The 19997-nt window shown below is 57.2% G+C and overlaps 2 protein-coding genes across 2 annotated transcripts in view; both read right to left on the bottom strand.

The window, feature by feature from the left end:
• Window positions 1-9613, bottom strand: part of ZNF385C (zinc finger protein 385C) — a 50673-nt gene extending 41060 nt beyond the window's left edge. Inside the window, exon 1 of the mRNA XM_043584491.1 lies at window positions 9528-9613. The gene's annotated coding sequence lies outside the window, so the exon portion shown is untranslated. The remainder of the gene's footprint in view (window positions 1-9527) is intronic.
• Window positions 9614-11488: 1875 nt separating this feature from the next.
• Window positions 11489-19944, bottom strand: DHX58 (DExH-box helicase 58). Its single transcript, XM_043584494.1, has 13 exons — window positions 19711-19944; window positions 19413-19581; window positions 19006-19207; window positions 18429-18619; window positions 17565-17681; window positions 16825-16951; window positions 16477-16668; window positions 15550-15803; window positions 14884-15033; window positions 14635-14796; window positions 13556-13746; window positions 12396-12492; window positions 11489-12100 (listed from the first exon to the last, which is right to left on the bottom strand). The coding sequence occupies exons 1-13, from the start codon at window positions 19728-19730 to the stop codon at window positions 11915-11917; spliced, it is 2058 nt and encodes a 685-aa protein (XP_043440429.1). The 5' UTR covers window positions 19731-19944; the 3' UTR covers window positions 11489-11914.
• Between the last annotated feature and the right edge of the window lie 53 nt (window positions 19945-19997).

A 19997-nucleotide genomic window follows, 5' to 3' on the forward strand; every position in this document is an offset into this window, starting at 1 on the left:
TGGAGTCGTCAGACTTTGGGCAAGTGGCTTCACCTCTCTGATCTGTAAAATGGGCCCAACGGTATCTACCTCGTGCGATTGTTGGGACAATTAAGAGATAACGTAAGGAGAACGCCTCCCTTTGTGCCCAGCACAGAGTTGGGGCTCAATAAACTCACCAAGGAAACATTTGTCGGACACCTACTATATGCCAGGCCCTCCCTCCATTCCTCGCCCAGGGGACCCAGCACTGAACAACAGTCCTGAGGAGCCCTCATGGAGCTTGCCAGCCAGGGACAATGGTCACAGCCACTAAGAAGCTAACCACACAGGTCAGGGAAGATGAGTGGCCAGGAATAAGCCTCTCTCAGGAGGGGACAGCTCAGCCTAGACCTGGCTGACTTGAGGGACAGGCCTGCCTGCGGGTCCTCGACTGTAGCTGCTCCCTGGAATCACCGGGGCAGCTTTGAAAACTTCGGATGGCTGGGCCCCTCCCCAGGGATTCTGACCGGATGGGGCTGGGGTGGCGCTGAGGCAACAGGATTTGATTTAATTTCTGCCCAGGGGATCCTGATGTACAGCCAAAAGTGAGATCCCCTTGCCCTGCACTTTCCCCAAGTGCCTGTCCATGTGAGTATCACCTGGGGAGCTTGTCCGGCATTGCGGGCTGGGCCACACAGCCTTAGGGGTTCAGATTTAGGGGCCGGGCTAAGGCCCAGCATCTGCCTTTCTAACAAGCACCCAGGTAATTCTGAAGAGCAGACAGGTCTAGCGATGTGTCTAGGAGAGTAAGTCTCAGGTCAGAGCTTGGCACGGAGCGCCCCCCACCACGGACCCCAGCCACGCCCACACAGGACCACCTGCCACGTTGGTTCCCACTGCCCCATCTCTGCCCTCAACCTGAGAAGTGCCTCCTTTCTCAAACAGGCAAGTCCCGGGCATGTTCCTGGGCTTATCATGAAGCCTGAAGGTCCCCACGCTGTGGGCGTGGGGTCTGTTTCCCTACTACCCTCGCTCGGCCCCTGGGCCCAAGCCCCTGTGCCATTCTGTCCATGCTTCATGCCCGGCCAGACCCTGGGCTCTCAGGGGTAGGGCCGGCTTCTCCAACCACATGGCGCTGAGCCTGGCATCCCACAGGGTATGCCTCGTCTTAGCTGAAGGAGTACCAAATCTACCCCAGCCGCTGCTGGGCGCACTTGCCCCCACAACTGAGCCACAGGTGGGAAAGTTGTGACCCGCCCTGAGAGATTCGTGCTCCGCTCCTTCTCCTGGGTCTCTGATCCCGGATTCCTCTTGTGGAGTCTGACTTCTCTCTCTCCTATTTCACCCTTAGCCCTGCCCTACGGGCCAGGCCCTGAGATGGGAGACATGGCCCAGTTGTGCTCCCCAAGGCAAAGGTGTGCCAGAATATACCCCTATCCCTGCCGAAGAATCAGGGTCACCCTACTCCAGGCGCCTGGCATGATGCCCACCCCTTCCTTTTGGGAAGCAACATAGTGTAGCCATAATGCCTGGGTTAAATCCCACCTCTGCCACTTCCTGTGTGACCTCGGTCTGTGCCTTGGTTTCCCCATCTGCAAAATAAGAATAAATAGTACCTCTCCTAGAGGGTCGCTATGGGATTAAATGAGCCAATGGTCATAAAGTGTTCAGCAAACAGGCACATGGTAACCACTGTGTGTGTTTGTTAAATAATGTTTAAAAATACATGATTCTCTGAAGGCCATGCTTTCGTCCGTCAGCAAAGTGGGTCCTGACAATGCACCAGATCTGGAAGGCAGGGATTAAGATCCCATTTTACAGGCTAGGAGACTGAAGCTCAGGAGAGAAAGGGACGGTGTCAGATGACACCCGAGCCTCGGGACTGTGGCACTTCAAGTCTGGTCTCTCCCAGCACCCCTGGGCCCACCTCCCTCACTCCTCAGGCGCCTGCCCTGGCCCAGGTGGGCTCTGTGCCCTGCACTGACAGAGGCCCCTTTGTACCCCTGCCCAGGGCCACACCCTGAGCTCAGAGCAACAGCCAGACAAGCGCCCTGTGTGTTGGTCTGTTTCGCCGCCAGGTCTGCGGTCACCCTGGCCGCTCCAGCCACGTGCTCTGGCTGGGCGGATCTGAGGGTCATCCCCCACCCCTTCCAGCCCCCCATCTCAACCGCGGCAGGGCATCCCTGACCCTCCCTGGGCTGCATTCAGCCAGGAGGCAGACTGGGAGGCAGCCCCAAGGAAAACACCCCCATTCTTGGTCTCCACCCTGTGCAAATTCCAAGTGACCAGACTCTAAGGTGTCTGGGGCCCCAGAGGAAGGGACAGGCAGGAGCTGAGGGGGTGGGGCATGACATGGAGGTTACTCTGGTTACCCTTTCTATCTCCCTAAATCTTTCTTCAATCTGTTTGCTTCTCTTTACCACCTGGACTGGCATGACAACCTCCTCACTGGCCTCCCTGCCTCCACTTCTCCATCTCTCACCTTCCCAGTTTGTTCCCACGTCCCAGAAGGAGTCTTGCAAAAAGGCAAATCCAATCACATCCCTCTCCTGCCCCAAATCTCCAAAGGCTTCTCCCTCACCTTAGAGAATTCCTATCGTAGCCTGGAAGATCTGGCCTCTGCCCACCTCCCCCAAACCCTTTTCCTCTTCCAACCTACCCTTCCACTGGCTTCCTCCCACAGATTAATGGAGATATAAATACAAGTCTCCGCCTAAGAATACTACCGGTAGAGCTAACGCTGATAATGGCTAGAATCAGATACAAAAACACTCCTTATTGACTAAAAGGGACAGAAGAATCCAGTCTTGACCACAAATCTTGTTTAAAATTTCAACCTTCCCAAATCGGATGAGTTTACCCAGTCACACAATGGCTGAGGCTAAGGTCAGGAGCCTTTGACTGATGCCACATTGACTGATGGATCAAATCTCGGCAGCCAAATTTATACAGCATTGATGCCAAGGAAAATAATTCCAGTAAAATTAAAATGGAATGGAAAAAAATGGAAATGTGTTTAACTGTACCATAGAGGAAAAATTGAAAAATCTGATCAAGAAATTAAATCGGATGAAAAGAGTTCAAACTGGAAACCACTTGCTAAAAACGTCTTCAGTGCTGGTATGTTTGGGTTTACAATGTTTGCATTCAAAACATCCTGGGGTCAAAATGTCCAGGTCAAAAGATCCTGTGCCCCTCCGATGTTTTCTTACCACTCCCTACACCGCTCATGAGAACTCCAGCCACACTGGGCTCTTTCTCTCCCCAGAGCACAGCAAGGTCCCCCTTCAGAGCAGAGCATATTCTCAAAACCCATTCTTTCTGCCTGGAACACTCTTTTCCTCCCAGCTCCTACCTCCCCTACTTGTGGCTGATGCTGAAATAACAGCTCCTGGAGATGCCTTCCCTCACTGCCCTCCTTAAGTCAGATTTCCTTCCTGCCTCCTGGCACTCACTCTTCGACCTGTCTTATCCCCTCCCCCGCCTTGAATTCCCAGGGCAACCTCTCCCTGTCTTATTCCCCCTTGGAATCCCCAGGGCAAGCCTAGCAAGTCTAACACATAGTAGGCGCTCAGTAAATATTTGTTGAATGAATGGATAAAACAGTATCACTAGGGTGAGGGGCAGGGGAATGGGTTGGAGCTTCCAAGGGCCCCTGGAAGGGAAAAGGGCAGAGCAGAGACATATCCTTCCATTCTACCTTTACCCCCACACCCCAACCCCTCCCCCCCGCCCCCCCCCCCCGCCCTCTTACTCCTGACACCAAATTCCAGAGGAGCCTGTTAGCAGGAGAGAGAAGAAAGCAATACCAGACCTGCTTCATTCATGCTCCTTGTTCAGCTTCCCAAGGCCCAGGTCCCTGTGCCAGCTGGCCAGCTGCCCCCCTCCCTAACCCCGCTCCCACTTTTGGCTGTGGGCCGGGCTATTTGGGGAAACTTCCTGATGTCCCCTCTGGCCTTTCCACCTCCACCCCTCATCCTGAAGCCCCGGAATAGCTGTCCCAGCCTCAACCTAGGAACAGTCGCGTTCCCAATTAGCACCCAGATGGTTGAAACCATGTCTAAAAGCTTCTCCTGTCCCTCTCCCCTCAGGAAGCTGCTAACTAGGGCAGCCGATCTCAGAACGAGGTCACAAGAATGCTACCTGCCCTTATAATCCCCTCCCAACCGGAGAGGAGACACGGGTGGGGACCAGGAGTCTCCATTGCAGGCCAGTGAAGACAGAGGAGATGTGGGGGAGGCTCAAATGCAGGGAGAAGTGGGTGCTTTTTGCCCAACGGGCAGCTCTGGTGCAGGCTGGGGAGTGAGGAGTCCTGGGTTCGAGTCCAGACTCCACCTCAGTGGGGATTTCGTTACCTCTCCAGGCGCTCAGAGGGCAGGATGATGCAGTTCTATGTATGGGTCGGTACCACAATCCAGGAATGGACCTCAGCATCTCAGGGAGGTCATTCTGGGACAGATCTTGGGAGGCCCTGAGCCCATTAGAGCATCATTTCTCTGCTGAAGACTCACGCTAGCTCTGGCTCAAGGCTCAGCTGTGAGAGCGGATAGGCAGGGGGGGCAGACCTTCTCCCACCCTCTGAAGACCATACCCCATGTGCTCCTCTTTGGGAATCCCCCGGAGAACCCAAGGGATCCAGTTCCCAATACCCTCCCTTCAGTGAGGGATAGGGGTGGTGAGGGGTGTGGCTCACACCTCCCCAACTTGCCCGTCCAGTGAGATGGGGGGTAGCCAGCCTCGAATGGAGGAATCACAGACCGAGACCAGGAGGATAGAAAAGTCTGGGGCCTGAGGATAGAGAAGAGGCGAGTGGGACCTGGGGGAGGGCAGTCTGGCCTCTTGCCTGGGCATCTGAACTGGGGAGAAGTATCTGTGGATTCGGCCCTCACTCCACCCAAGGAAACCTTAGTCAAATAAACAAACAGCCAACACAGCCGCTCCTGTGCGAGAGGCCAGGGCAGTGGCGAGGAGAGGCCCACTGAGGTGGGGATGCCCGAGGAGAGAGCAGGGAGGCTGTTTGGGCAGGCCCCTCGCCCTGGGGCAGTCAGCGGAAACCTCTGGAACAGGGTGGGGAGTAGCCGGTGGTTTGGAGCAGGAAGCGGGGGGCCTGGGGTGGGTGCGTGGGGCTTGGCTGCTTCAAGGGAAAGAAAAGCATCGAGTCCAGCCCCACTCTGGTCAGCGCCTCTCCGGAGTGGGGACTCCAAAGCCCCAACACCCTTCCTTCGGCTCCGGGTCAATCAGATCAACCGGACAGACAAGGGGCTCTCCTCTTTGTCACTCTGAAGCCCCGGCCCTGTTCCCAGTCCGTGACCCTGGGCCTGGTGGCTGAAGAAGGAGTCTGGAGCCAAAGCCCCCCAAGTTCTGAAGTTCTTGACAGAAGACGTGGGGGAGGTGGGCTGACGTCCGTCCGTCCTCTCCCGAACCTGATCCTACTCTCCCCCCTCCTCGCCTGGCAGAGGAGCAACCCACAAGCCATAGCAGCACACACACCCCCACCCCCACTCCCCCGCCATGCTTTGTCACTTTCTTCTACACACTCAGAGACACTTGGCTGTCCTGTCCCTCTGGGACGCCTCGTGAGAGGAAGACAGAGATCGCAGAGGCACAAACCCGACTCAGAGGCAGAGATGGAGAGCTGTAAAGACAGAAAGATGAACCTGAAAGACGTCTCACAATTGGAGACACAGAAATGAGAGACTGAGGGTGAGGAAGTGTGTGTGTGTGTGACAGAGATAAAAGGGCAGAGACACGCAGAGAAAAAGAGACTTAGAGAGACAGAGGTGCCCATACAGAGAAAAAGAGAGAGAAAGACACACAGAAAAAGAGATGGACCAGAGACAGGGAGGGAGGAGAGACGGAAATGACAGGCACAGGAGTTGGGGAAGAAGGACTGAGCAGAGAGCACGCGGGGGACACAGGGACAGACGCGCTTACACGCTGGGAGGCAGAAAGAGGCTCACAGAGCTACACAAAGACGGACAGACTGAGACTCAGGGCCTGGGGACCCCCCTGACAGATTTGGGGGACCAGAGGTCCCCCAATGTCGGGTCCAGTGGGTCTGTGGGGAGTCCCAGGAGGGCACTGCTGCCGTCTTCTGTCCCCGGCACTGAAGCGCTGCAGGCATCTGGCCCCCAGCCACCCTCGAGTAAGCCAACCCTTGGCCACTGGAGCTGGCAGGTCACCCAAGGTGAATGAAAAGTCACCGACCGATAGGGGAGGGTGACACCGTGGCTGTGGCGAAGGCACGCGGGTGGCCCAGGCGCACACGTCAGGGCGGGTCTGCGGGGACCCCTCCCCGAGATTGCACGCGGAGCCGTGTTGAGTGTGCAACCGTGAGCCGGTGCAAACGGGCACGTGTGCCTGGCCATGCGAGGGCATCTGAGTGTGAGCCTTCGACCAGTGCCAATGAGGCCAAAGCGGCAGGTCTGACCCGCAAACAGCCCGATCACAACGGATGAGCGTCAGAGACGGCCACACAAAGGCCGCGTGTCTCTCTCCCGCGAACAGACGGTGTGTTCAGGTGCCACGGGGCACTCAGCTGTAGTCGAGACCAGTGTGCCATTCGTTCCCGCCGGGGATGACTCCCACTGCCCGGCCAGCTGGCCTCCACGCTCTTCTCCATCCAAAGCCCAAGACCTAAACTTACAGGAGGACCCTCATTACAGACCCACGGCTCCTTCTTGGTTCCGGGCGCGTCTCCCTCTGAGCAGGGCAGCGGGAAGGGTGGTGGGGTCCAGCTCTGACCTCCCCCCGGCCCCCACTGTCACATCCATCCCCCATCCCGCTGCAGCGCCGCTGACCTCCTGGGCCCACGCCCTGCCCCCACTCAGGAGAAAAGCGACCGTGCCCCTCTCATCCATTCCCTCTTAAGCATCACAGGACATTTGAAAGACACTGTCCCACTTTTGGGGTGGAGAATGAGGTCAGCAGGCCCAAGCGGGGACTGCTTGTTAGTGACAGCTGACAGTCTTCATGTCACCTTGAAACTCCTTCCTGGTCCAGGTGGGCGTGTCCTCTGCCCAGTTTCACAGGGCGTGCCGCTTTACTGGGGGGCAGCGCGAGCAGGGAGGCAGGGAGGAAATTCACCAAATACCAGTTTCAGTCACGGATGCTGCCGGGCCCACCCTGAACGTTTGCAGGGCCTGGGGCAAGCCAACAAACTGAATTGAAATATGTTCTAACCTCGCATCTTGACAAGTACACTCCATAACAACCTGGAAGACCAGGTTCCAACTTAGATTTCTCTGACTCCCGGGACTTTTGCAGGAGAATGACGCTATGGAGGGAGAGCTCCTTTCTGCACCACAAGAGACTCAGATGTGTGCGTGTGGACACCGAGCCTCACATCCTGGCTCCATCCTGACTCCTTGCAAACAGCTGCCCCTTAGCCATCTGCAGTCGCCCCTGAGGCCAAGGGGTGCACACGCTAGTGGCACGACCTACACTGAGAACAGGCCCGGGGTGGAGGCTTGCAGGGGCTGGGAGCAGGCTGGGTGACCATCTGGGCAGGGACTTCCGGAGTCACAGGTACGGGGAATGTGATCTTGAAGGGAATGCACAGGTTCATCCCCTTGGCCTCCCTGACTCCTCACCCCACAGGGAGAGGAATGGCCAGAGGAGGATGAGAGCGGAGCCCTTGAAAGCACCCAGTGAGGGCAAGGACACTCCCTCCCCTGCCCAGGTTTAAGGGTGCTTACTAGATCCAGCCTTCCCAGCAGCTTCCAGAGCGCGGGCCAGGGACTGAAGCTGCCTTTGGAGGGCAGCTTGGACAATCCCCAAACAGGACTCTCAGTCACTTGTATTATTTATCTTCCTGGAAAAATTTAGTGAGGCTTGATCCCAACTTGTGGATTTCTGGAGGTGGGGAGGGCAGGGAGGTGATGACAAATGGGGCATTTTTTTTTCAGTTGGCTCTCTAAGCCAGTCTGTTCCCTTGAGGCTTAGCCCCAAGTGGGCTCCTGCTGCCACTGGTCCCTGACCTGTCGGGGTCCCTCTCTTCGCTCTGGACGCAAAAAACCACGGCGACTGAAAGAGAAGGAGGAGAGGGTCCCTGGGCAGCCCAACAGGGATCCAGGAGCCAGCAGGGGGCAGGGGCTGGAGGGGTGGTGGTGGTGAAGGGCACTGCTCTCTCTGGCCAAGTTTAAAAAAAACCTTCCAACCCCCACCCCCACCCCCTGCAGATCGGCTTTGCTGTCCTACACAGGAGGGGACACTTACACTTGTTGAGCTCTTACCAGGCGCCAGGCAGTATGCAAAGCGCTCTACATGCGTATTCGCACTTAATCCTTCCAGCCACCCTATGGGGTGGGTTCTATTATTATCCCCATTTTACAGGTGGGGAAGCAAACTCAAAGAGGTTAAGTAACTTGCCCAAGGTCACACAGTAGGTACAGGTGATAGAACTCAAGTCTAACTGACCGCAATGACCCCACTCTTTCCACTACAGCACATTGCCTTCCAGAAGAGGCAGGCACAGAAGCAGAAGGGATGAAGGTCAGCTATGAGAAAGAACTTCCCAACAATGACAGTTTGTGTGGTGGGAGGAGACAATGGAATGGGGAAACTAGACATACAAAAGAAGCCCTCCCGCCTAAGTTGGATCTCCGTCCGTGAGCTTGTGATGGTCTCTAGAAGGTCTTGGGGTCCTGGCTGGATCCAGAGGGCAGCATCCTCACCTCTCTTTTTTCTACAATCTGGGATCCTCTGCTGTACCCCAGCCCAGCATCAGGGCCCAGAGTCTGACCTTCCCTTGTGGCTCAGAGCTCTGAGCATGACATCTGAGCTGTCAGTACAGGACCTCCTCTTCCAGGAAGCCTTCCGTGAGTACTAGGAGGCAGGACCCCTTTCCTACAACCCAAATCCCAACACGGAAGGTACAAATGCACCCCACGTCTGCAGTAAGGCTCCCTTCTGTGATCATCTTCTCCGACTGGCTCTGGGACATGAACACAGAAAAGATCTACTCAGTCCCCCGGCTCTCTGGGTTCCCCAGACCTTCTGGATGATCCCCTGCTCCCTCATCCGCGTTACCCACGTGTATCTGTACCCAGGTGTAACAAATGATGCGGACGCGCCCTGGGTTTACGGGAAAACCCAGGTCCCAGCTCAGCTATGTGCTCTTACCTCATTTACCCACAGAACAGAAGCTGTTTGCTTCACCCTATCCCTCCCGAAGGGTGGGAATAGGATGCTACACTTGGATGAGGCACGGGGCACCCACCCGGAGTCAGCGAAAGGGTCCTCACCCGGAGCCCTGCAGTCACCATCCCCAACCCGCTCTCCTTCAGAAAGCTGCGTGCTTAATGCTCTGTCTCTTCTCATCCCTCAGAGCCCACGCCGGCCATCAGGAATAGCCAGCCAGGAGCCTCTAAACTTCGCCAGAGTTTTTAGTCCCACTAGCTAGATGCCCAGCGTCGGGGCGCGCAGAACCAAAAGGGTTGTCCTCACCGTCTCGTGGGGCCCCCCAGTTTTGAGACGAGGGCACAGGACAGGTGGAGGGGGCTACCTTGTTCTCCCGCGCTGCCCTCGAGGTCCTCAGCGTGGACCAGCCCGCGTCGCTGACTTACCTGCAGGGCAGAGACGGAGCCCGCCGCGGCCACCTGCTCTCGCTGCGCTCGGGAGCGCCGCGGCTCCCGGCTGGCCGGGGGAGGGGGCGGGGCCCGGCTCGGGGGGCGGGGCCGGGGAGAGGGAGCGGCGGCGGAGCCCCTCCCGGAGCCGCGGTCGGGTACGGTGGGCGGGTTTATTCAGGGGGACCGAAAGCGAAGAGAGCTTCTGGGCCACTAGGGAGGGTCTGGAGCAGGGCTTATCGAAGGCTGAGAAGGTAGGATCCCCCCGCTTCGGGCAGCCTAGCCCACATGGCCTGGAGGGAATGACCACGTGAAGACCCTTCACCAGAAGAAGCAAGCCTAGGAACCCCTCCTTGCCTGAGTTCCCCCTTTCATCCTAGCTCAAGAAAGCTCTCCCAGCCTGGCAAGGTGGGTGAGAGGACACCTCCTCTGAAGTCAGGGTCCCCCATCCAGGGGTCAGCTGTGTAGGGGTTCAGGCCACTGAGGGGGACCATTAGGTGCCCAGGTCATCTTTATCCTCAATCCATCACTCCTTGCAACACCATCCCCTGCCCCCAACACCAGCTCAGGCCCCTCAGCTGTCACTGTTTAGCCCTGGAATGACAGGCGTCCAGACTCCGTGCGTCCAGCCGCATTCAAGGCCATTGAGCTTAGCACCCCTGGGCCCCTGCCACCCCCCCTCTGCCCCCAGTCGCTAATTTTATTGACCTGAAAAAGGCACGTTGCTGGCAGGGGAAGATAACAACTGAAGGCGAAGTGGGGACCGGATGGGCAGAGGACGGGCCCCAGGAGGCGGAGATGTGACAACAGGGAGAAGAAGGGTGACTCCTGGAACCCAGGCCGAGGGATGCCTCCCGGAGAAGATGAGGAGGAAGAGAGGCCCCGGGGAAAGGGGTTCCCTCTGGGGCAATGGAGGCCAAAAAAGACTGGAACTGGACTTTCAGCCTCAATCAGACAAGAGACAGATCCAAAAGGAGGTGCTGGGGAAAAGAAAGTGCCTTATTTCCATCTACCCTTAGGCAGGACCCAGGATGTAGCAGGAAGGAAGGAGATTAGACGGCAGGAAGGACTGCCATCCTGCTTTCAAATCTCTGCTCTAGCCCCCTCCCTTCCTCTTGAAGGTGACTCCTGCCTGCTGGGCCTCTTACTACAGAAATAGCCCTTTCCCTGAAGAATCAACCTAGATCTTGCCTTTCTTTTTCTTCCTTGTTAAAATGAGAACAGAAAATGTAGGCCTTTACGAGTTCCCCCGCTCCAGTGCCTACCTGAGCACCACCCCTCCAATCCTGGATTCTCAGCCTCTCCCCAGCCCAGGGAGGTGACCTCGGGGGTTAGGAGAAGAGGGAGGGGTGCTGCTGGGGTTGGAGACTCTCAGGAGTTGGAGGGGGCAGGGGGACCATTCTGGATGGCTCTCAAATGGAGGCTTGGGGTGCTCTCTCCAAATAAGGTTACCTGAGAGCCATAAAGAGGGGTGGTTAAAACACCACCACCACCACCACCACCACCACCACGTTTAACCTTAAAAATATCAGATCAGTGCAGGGGGAAGGGGAGGAGGGAGGAGGGAGGGAATACATGGGAACAAGGAAACGTTTGAAGGTGATGGCTATGTTTGCTGTCTTGATTGTGGAAGACAGGTTAAGATTTATCAAATTAGGGGTACCTGGGTGGCTCAGTCGGTTAAGTGTCCGACTTCAGGTCAGGTCATGATCTCACAGTTCATGAGTTCGAGCCCCGTGTCGGGTTCTGTGCTGACAGCTCAGAGCCTGGAGCCTGCTTCGGATTCTGTGTCTCCCTCTCTCTCAGCCCCTAACTCACTTGTATTCTGTCTCTGTCTCTCTCAAAAATAAACATTAAAAAAATTTTTTTAATAAAAATTTATCAAATTATACACTGTAATTACAGTTTATTTTATGTCATTTATACCTCAACAAATCTATTTTTAAAAAACTAACTTTTCTACACCAATTTTCTACTTCTTTATTTTCAACTTATGAGGAGCCTCCAAAAATAGAAGTGGCCTTGGCAGGGAAGGAATGTCAGGGGGTCAAGGGAAGTTGTGGTGATTGCTAGTTTAGTGGGGCTAGCCTCCTGCCTCAGTTTCCCTCCCAATGCCCCCCAACCCGCACGTCCATCTAGTGCACTGGAGTATCTGTGAGTGTGCAGGGAGACTGAGGCTGAGCTGTGGCTCTCCAGTTGCTTCCTTGGCGTGGGAGTCTCAGCCAGCCTGGGTGCCCGGGTTGTCTGTGGCTGGTCAGCAAAACACCCCGAGCTGGTGACTCAGACAAGAGGGGCCTGGGCCCGGTCTTCGCCCCGCGGAAGACGGCAGCTGCCACGGATTCTCCCGCCCCCTGCAGCCTGAGCCAGGCACTGCAGGGACAGGAGGCTCAATCCAGGGTGAAGTCAGACAGGTTCTGGGTACAGTGTTGCAGGTAGTCAAAGTCAGGCACGAGGAAGGGCACGCGGGACCACTTCTTGGCCTGGACTCTCCCTCGGGGTGTCTCTAGAAGCATGCTTCGAACTTTGAGCGCTGGAAGCTTCACTGACTTGTAGATCATCTGCAGACCCCAGGCCTGAGGGTGGGACAGAGATGGCTGGTTTGGGCCACCGTCTTCAGACTGGGCTTTTCTCCTCAAGTTGGGGGAGGAGAGAATCATGCATCCATGAACGCAGGGCCTGGGTCTCCCACCTCAGAGCCGTCTCCCCAGTCACACTGTGGTTAGACCTCTCTCCTCAGATGAGGGACTCCTGGGGCAGAGCTGCTTCCCCCATCCCCGTGAGGATGTCCTGATGGCAGAGGCTGGGCCTCCTCTCTCAGACTGGGGACTTCTGAAGACTGGAGTTTAGGGCCATGGCCCCAATACTTACCTCCCCACAGTTCCTGCAGTGAATGGCACCCCCAGGCTTCCAGTCCTTGAAGGTTCTGTCGATGACCACAGGCCCCCGGGAGACAGTGTAGTAGATCCTGGAGGGGAATGGGAGTGCTCAGGACGCCCCCCACTTAGCCCCCGATCTTGTGCCCTCCTGCTTGCTGGGCCTCCACCTGGACCTTGGGCTTTTCTGACTGCCAAGAGGCAAAGAGACTTCCCAGGGGCAGAAGACCCAACCTTCAATCAGCCCTGTCTGTGCTGCCTCATTGCATGCCCTCCCACCAAGTTCAGGCCTCAGGACTACCCACCGGGATGATTCCAACTACCCCCCAACAGATCTCCCTGCCCCACCCTTCCATCCCATTCCATCCGCACTCCCAACCCACGCCATCCTTCCGCCAACTGCCAGGGTGATCTTCTAAAAATGCAGATCTGACCTTGACATTCTCTTGCTCAAAATTCACCCAAGACTCCTCACTGCCTCCCAGACAAAGGCTAGACTTTCAGGCCTGACCTTCAATGCTCTCCACAGGCTAGTCTGTCTTCTTCAGTCTCATCCTTCATGGCCTTTCCCACTCAAACCAACCAGAATCAGTCCTATCACATCATCCCTGCCTGTACGCATCCCCCCTTCCAGCCCAATCCAGCCTGCACGTCCTGGTTGAAGTGCTACCTCCTTAAATGAGAGAGCCTGCGTGGAGATCTTTGGCACAGTGGCCTGGCACACAGCGGGTCCCTAATCAATCCTTAGTGAATGGATGGACGAATGGAGGGGGGCGGAAGGTTCCCCTCTAGGGGATGGAGGATGACAGAGTGGCTCAGGGACAACCAGCCCTTCTGCCTTCAGAGTAGGTAGGACGGCAGGGGTTCAGGGGGAGGAGTTTGTGGCCCCTCAGCATTTGGTGTCCTCAATTCCAGCTCTTGCTCAACCACATAGTGGCTGTGGGAGCCTGGACAAGTCATGTAGCCTCTCTGAGCCTCTGTCACCTCACCTGCAAAACGGGGTGGCGATAAAACCTGTCCGCAGACTCGGTACTTGTCAAAACGCTGTTTAAGCTCGCAAACCCTCAGAGCTCTGTCTGGATGGGAGGGGTTCCCGGTCCCCCATCCCGCCTGTGCCCTCCCTCCCATCCCACCGGCCCCTCCCGCTGGTCTCACGAGAAGTTGGGGTTCACGTTGACGTGGTGGGCGCCCTCCACCTTCCGCAGGTCACTCCCGTGGCCCACGGCCACCATGCAGTTGATGCAGAGAAGCTGCACCTGCTCGGCCAGGAACTGCTGCCGCTGATTCTCCCGCTGGGCTGCCTGGGCGGCCCGCTTGACCAGGGCTGCCCGCTGCAGATCCCGGATCTGGAGTCGGAGGGGGACACGACATAGGTGGGGCCCCTAGAGGCCTGCCCCCTGGAATGTGCTCAGGGAACAAAGGGCTCCTGGAGGCCTCAGATGGTTAGTACCCAGAAGAAACTTTCCTCAACCTTCCCTGGGGCTTTTAGAAGCAGCCCTGTGGAGGAAAAGAGTATGCAACGGGGGCATGGTGGGAGCAGAGCGAGTGTTGTCACTGAGTCTCTGCCTCCTCTTTGGAGGATTTCGTGCAAAGCTGCTTCTTTGGATCGAACACGGGGCATCACTAATAATTCCGCTGGATAACAGGTGTAAACGGGGGCCGTCTCGGGCAAGGCTGGATGATGGTGACCCTGCCTCAGGGGAACAGATTGAAGTCCTGGTTCTGGGCTTATTTTGTACATGTGTCTTTGTCCCTCCCTCCCCCCGCCTGGTGGCAGAAGAGCTGTAAGACAGATCTCACAGATGCACAAAGTATTTGGTGATGAGGAATTAAAAGCTCAGACGAGGCCTGTTCTCAAGGCGTTTGGAGAAGAACCATTGCCTTCCCTGGCAGCCCCACCCTTGGCCTTTACACTTCACGTCCATTTAAGCCTTCCCAGGTGGGCCAAGTTAGCCCCCAGAGGAAGAGGGAGCAGGGGTAGGGGTGTGTGTGTGTGTGTGTGTGTGTGTGTGTGTGTGTGTGTGTGTGTGTGTGTGTGTGTGTGTGTGTGTGTGTGTGTGTGTGTGTGTGTGTGTGTGTGTGTGTGTGTGTGTGTGTGTGTGTGTGTGTGTGTGTGTATATATATATATATATATATATATATATATATATATATATATATATATATATAGACCTTCCAGGCAGAGCATCCTCAGCCCCCCTCTGTCCGCAGGGCATGCAGGCTGCCCACAGACCTTGGCCTGGTACTCGGCCTCATCCATCTTCTGCACGGCAGCCACGGCCCGCTCCATCAAAGTCTCCAGCGCCTCGTTGGTCAGCTCCCGCCGCAGCTCCCGACTGCCTTGGGTCGCCACAAACGAGTACACACTCTGACCAGCCCGGGCACGGCCCCTGGCCTGAGGAAGGAGATAGGGAGGAGCCTGAGCGGGCCTGGGGTCCCACAAGGATCTCTGAGGGCTGTTGGCATCACGGGGTTCACACACCTGGACCATGGAGATCTCGTTGGTCAGGAGCCCATAGCGCACCACCACATTGCACTGGGGGATGTCTAGCCCCTCTTCCGCCACGCTTGTAGCCACCAGGAGGTTCAGGATGCCAGCCCGGAACTTCCGGATCACTTCTTGCTGGTCTCTCTGGGGCGGAGAAAGAGCATGGTAGGCCAGGTGGGTTCAGGCCTGCCCTCCTGCCAGCCCAGCCTCACCTGGTTCCGGTTTAATCACAATCCTGGCCCCTTTCCCTAGGGAGCCTAAGACTCCACTGCTACCCCCAGTGCCTTGCCCATCTTCCCAGGTGACCACCTAACCCCTGTCTCCCCTAAGGACTCCTAAGGATCCCCACCGCTTTACTCTAGAGCTCTCAGGACTTATTCTTCTCTAGCAAAGGACCCCAGAGCTCTGAACCTCTGTCCTGAAAACATCCCTTACCTCTTTCCCTACAGATCCGCAAGCTTCTGCCTCTCTGCCCCCAGGGACCCCCAGATGGAGGAAACCTTCAGTACTGGGGATCTCAGTGTCCACCTCTCTCCCCCAGTTCTCTGCCCTCTGCCTGGGGAGAATCAGCCCCCCATATCTCTGTGCTGAAGACTCCGTCCCCACCCTTTCTCCCCTAGGAACTCCTTCAGCCCCGGCTCCTTTCCCCAAAGCCCACACCTGGGTCATATGGGTGTTCTGGCTGCTGTTCCCAGCCCCAATCAGCAGGTCAGCCCTGATGTCCAGTATCTGCAGGCCCGGCTGCTGCTGAAGCCAGAGCAGGAGAGAGTGAGCGCTCTGGCGGGTCTGGGTGAAGAGGATGCCCCGGCGGCCGTCGGAGCTTCCGAACTGCTCTTGCAGGATCTGTTCTAGCATCTCCAGTTTGGGGTTCTCCGGGCTACGTGTCGCCAGGTCGGCCAGCTCATTCTTGTAGTCTGCCAGAAAAGCCCAAAACAGAGGCACAGAACTCAGGCCTGGAGGTGGGCAGGGCAATGGGAGAGGGCGTGGTTCACAGGGATAGGGCTGCAGGTGGAGAGGGAGCCTGAGGATCTCGGCTCCTAATTCCGCCTGAACGGCACCAAAAGGACATTTAAGGCCGCCCTCTTCCCACCCAGCCAGCCAGGCTTCCACAGGGACCTACAGTATAGAATCCTTTGCAGACATAGCTCACCCAGCACCCCTCTTCAACCCAGCTACCAGGATGACACTTGACCTTTCCATGCTGACCTCTGCCACCCAGGATTAACTAACTCAACCTCAGGTCTCTTCAGAAAGATCCTTGCCCCCCCTCCCTTCAGCCCCTCAACCTTGCTGAGGTCTCTTGCATTAAACTTTACCCTCTGACCACCTCGCTTGCTCAGGTTAAAGGTACCACACACCCCAGACTTTCAAGGGACAGTCCCTGAACTCAATGGCTTTTAAAAAATCTTTGGCAGTATCATGAATTCGTTTTCATAGCTATGCAAACTTCCACAGATGAGGGCATACATACATTTGCCCTATCCACGGCCTCGACTTTCGGTTAAAAAATAGGGCCCCAGTACCCTCACTGGCACCCTCCTGTGTTGACTCCTGTGCCCCGACCAGTACAGTTCCCACGAGCCTCACCATTGAACTGTGCCAGCAGCCAGCGCTCGGCATGCAGGACCTGGGTCTTAGTGGCGCGCTCCCTGTCGTAGAACTCCCGCAGCGAGGCCAGTGCGTCCACAGCACGGACCGTGTGGTGGATGAGCAGCGCATCGTTGTAGCGCCGCAGGTGAAGCGCGTACACCCGGCGCTGCTGGAGCCCGGCCTCGGCCGCTGCAGGTGGGCAGAGGCCTCAGGGTTTGAGCGGCCACGCCCCTTCAGGCCTCCGGCGGCCTAGACTCCGCCCCCCGAGAGGCTAAGCCCCGCCCCAAAGGCTCCGCCCAGGCAGGTCCGCGCCTCCTTGCCTTCCGCGTCCACAGCCCCTCTCACCATCCTGGCTCAGCTCCACCACCTGCTGCTCGTAAGTCTGCGTCCCGAAGTCCCGGCTCAACTCCGGCATATCCAGGCGGTTGTGGATTCGCTCCATGAGCTTCTTCAGCATGTCCCCAAATGGGTCCTGGATGAGAAGAGGGAGTGAAGGGATTCCCATACACATGAGGGAGCAATGAGCACCCAACGGGAGCGCCGATCTCCACGTGAAGCCTCACCGCTCCTGCTGCCCCTGCCCCGTGGTGTTTGAGAAGGAGCTCCGGAGGGAGGCCTGCCGGGATGTGAATGAGTCCCGACTGGAGGCAGGGGTCAGGTTGTTGCCCCTGGTTCCTGTTCTGCCTCCACCCGCTACGTGCCCTTGACCTCTGGCCTGAGAACAGCAATCTCTAAGCCCTTGTGCAGCCCTGTCATAGCAGACGCCAGACAGTGTCTGCACCGTGGGAGAGCCTCAGCACGAAGTGCTCCAGGTTTAAAGTTTGCAAAGCACCGGACAGGGTGCTGGAGGGTTTTGACAGGTGCCCAGAGAGGCGTCGGAGTCAAACCAAACAGCAGGCTGTGGGCATGGGCTGCGACTTCCCCATTTCACAGAAGGGAGAAACAGAGGCTCGGATATAAACGCAAGTAACGGGAAGTCACAGAGCTAGGGGAGGTGGAATCAGGGCTCAACCCCAGGTGCCCTAACTTCATGCCAGCACCGCCCCCCCCCGCCCCCCGCTGCCCGTATCCCTCCTTCCACTCACCTGGCTGCGCCTGTGGCAGAGGTTGTACTGTTTGCAGGGCTGAGGACTGTGCTCCTGCAGCTGGGGGCGGTAGTTCTGGGGTGACATGATGCGCCACGTGTCCAGGTTGGCACAGAGCTGGGGCAAGACATGGGGGTTCACCAGACTGGGGTAGAGTCCTATGAGGACAACGGGCAGAACTTTGGGACAGGACAGGTCCCAGCTACCACTGAGCAGGGCCATTGGAAGTGGGGATTCATTTACTCAACAAAATATTTATTGCTCGTCCTCTCTGGGCCCAGTGCTTTTGGAGGCAGTGGGGATCCAGAAGGTCTTATTTTGGTGTCGGGGAGACAGATCGACAAAGCAGGAAAGAATAACAGAATGAGAGGGCTTCAGGCCGCGTTAATGAGCTCTGAGGAGAATGAAACTCGATGATGTGATAGCGTGCAGTGGGGGAGGTCAGGGAAGAACTCTGAAGAGGTGACAACTAAGCTGTTCCCTGAAAGGCAAGAAGGAGCCAGACAGGCCAAGTGCAGGGGGAAGGGCATTCAGGGCAAAAGGAACAGTGACCACAAAGGTCCTGAGAAGGGGGACAAGCAGGACATGCTCCGGAGACCTGGAGAAGGCCTGTGGGGTAGGGGTGAGGGGAGTGTGTGGGGAAATGAGGCTGGGAGGTAGGCAGGGCTGGGTCGTATGGAACTGTGTAAGCCACAGTAGACAGATGGGAGTCTATTCTAAGTGCAGGAAGAAGCCACTGGAGGCTGCAGCTTCAGTGACAAAGGGGCCCGGATGGTCACCCAGGAGAGCCTGGGTAGGGCTGGTGGGCATGGGGCAGGGCAGGGAGGACTCTGGTGGCAGGAGGGTCATAGAAGCCAAGCTGACCTGCAGGATGTGGTCAATCGCCCCATCAAGTGTGGACGCCCCACCAGTGCCTGGGGAGGCTGTGAGACCCAGCACCTGGGGCAGGGGCCGTGTCCTCTGGAGTTTGTGCTGTAGATACCGGCTCAGGATGATGTTGTAGACGGTGTCTTTGTGCGTGTGGTGACACTCATCCACCACAAGCAGGGAGAAGGCTGGGGGCGAACACAGGGGAAGGCTGTGACCTTTGCAAAGTTTTTCCTCCCCCATCAGCTTTTCTCCATGTAGTCCCCACAGTTCCTCTAACTCCTTCCTCCCTTCACAACCCGCAGCCAGGCTCCGGTCTCTGGGAGCAGAGGCAGGGATGATTTACCTCCATTTTGCGGATTAGTAAACTGAGGCTCAGCGGTGGGGCCGAGGCTTGCCCCTGATCCTGCATTCTAGCCAGATCTGCTTCTACTAGGGTGTATGCTGGGGTTTGGCGAATGGGGATCCCCTCCCTCCCACAAAACATCCCAACAGCCGTACTAGGAGAGATGCCCTGGGGTTGGCAGGTCGAGGTGCCTCAGGTGTGTACTCTTTCCCCTGGCTCAGCCCTCACCGTTCAGCTCCACGTGCTCCTCCTCCTCGGGGCTGGTCAGTGCCATCTGTAGCAGCTCGGCTGTGCAGATGAGCAGGTCATGGCTCCGGGCCAGGTGGCCAAAGCCAGCTCGTGGCCCCATGTCCCCACTCAGGGTTGTAATGGCCCAGCGTTTGTCCAGCATGCGGCTGAACTCCTCGCAATGCTGGGTCACCAGGTGCACCTGGGGGTGGGGAAGGAGTCAGGGAGAGGAAGCTGGATGGGGCGATGGGGAGGAGGCAACGTGACCCCCAGGAACTGGCTGGGGACGGGAAGGGGAGAAAAGCCAGGTGAGCTTAGAGGTGGCCACAGCAGCCCTGGAGATCTGGTGGGCTTTGTGAGGCACCTGAGGAGCTGAGACCCCAACGAGGGGAGAGCGGGATACTCACCCTGTTGACCAGTACGACCACCTTGGCTCCGTCCACAGTCTCTAGATGCCTCTTGGCCACATAAGCAGCTGCCCGGGTCTTCCCAGCCCCCGTGGGCAGCCATATGATGATATTCCTGCCCTCCAGGGCAGGCATGATCACCTCCCACTGGTAGGGTCGCAGCTCCCTTCTGGGAATGGAAGGAGGCTCAGATGACTGGCCATCCTGGCTCCCTCCCCGCTCCTGGCCAGCCCCCTCTGGTGCAGAGCCGTCCCCATCCCACTGGAGGGAGGTGGAGCAGGGCACCGAAGGGACCTACCTGGAAGCTGATCTGATCATCTGAAGGGGAGACGAGTAACACGGACTACACCTGACCCCTGCCCTGCCAGTTCTTATCTGCACCACCTGCCGAGGCACAGAGGGTGGTTAGCCCCAATGCCTGGTGTTGGTCGCCCGCCCGGGGTTGTGCTGAGATCGGAAACAGAAACTGAAACTCAGGGGAGGAGCCAGCTCTGTCAGAGATCTGCCTTAGAAATCCCCGTTGCCTGAAAAACCTGCAGGAAAGCACCCTTTCATTCCTCCGGGGTCCTGCCGGCCCCTCCTCCA

Source organism: Prionailurus bengalensis, chromosome E1, assembly GCF_016509475.1.
Source record: "Prionailurus bengalensis isolate Pbe53 chromosome E1, Fcat_Pben_1.1_paternal_pri, whole genome shotgun sequence".
Classification (NCBI taxonomy): domain Eukaryota; kingdom Metazoa; phylum Chordata; class Mammalia; order Carnivora; family Felidae; genus Prionailurus; species Prionailurus bengalensis.

Coding starts and splice junctions, on each gene's coding strand:
- DHX58 (XM_043584494.1), bottom strand. CDS start 19,730: ATGATCAGATCAGCTTCCAG. Junction 19,208..19,412: donor TGGTCGTACTGGTCAACAGG/GTGAGTATCCCG, acceptor CCCCACCCCCAG/GTGCACCTGGTGACCCAGCA. Junction 15,034..15,549: donor AGAACACCCATATGACCCAG/GTGTGGGCTTTG, acceptor TCTCCGCCCCAG/AGAGACCAGCAAGAAGTGAT.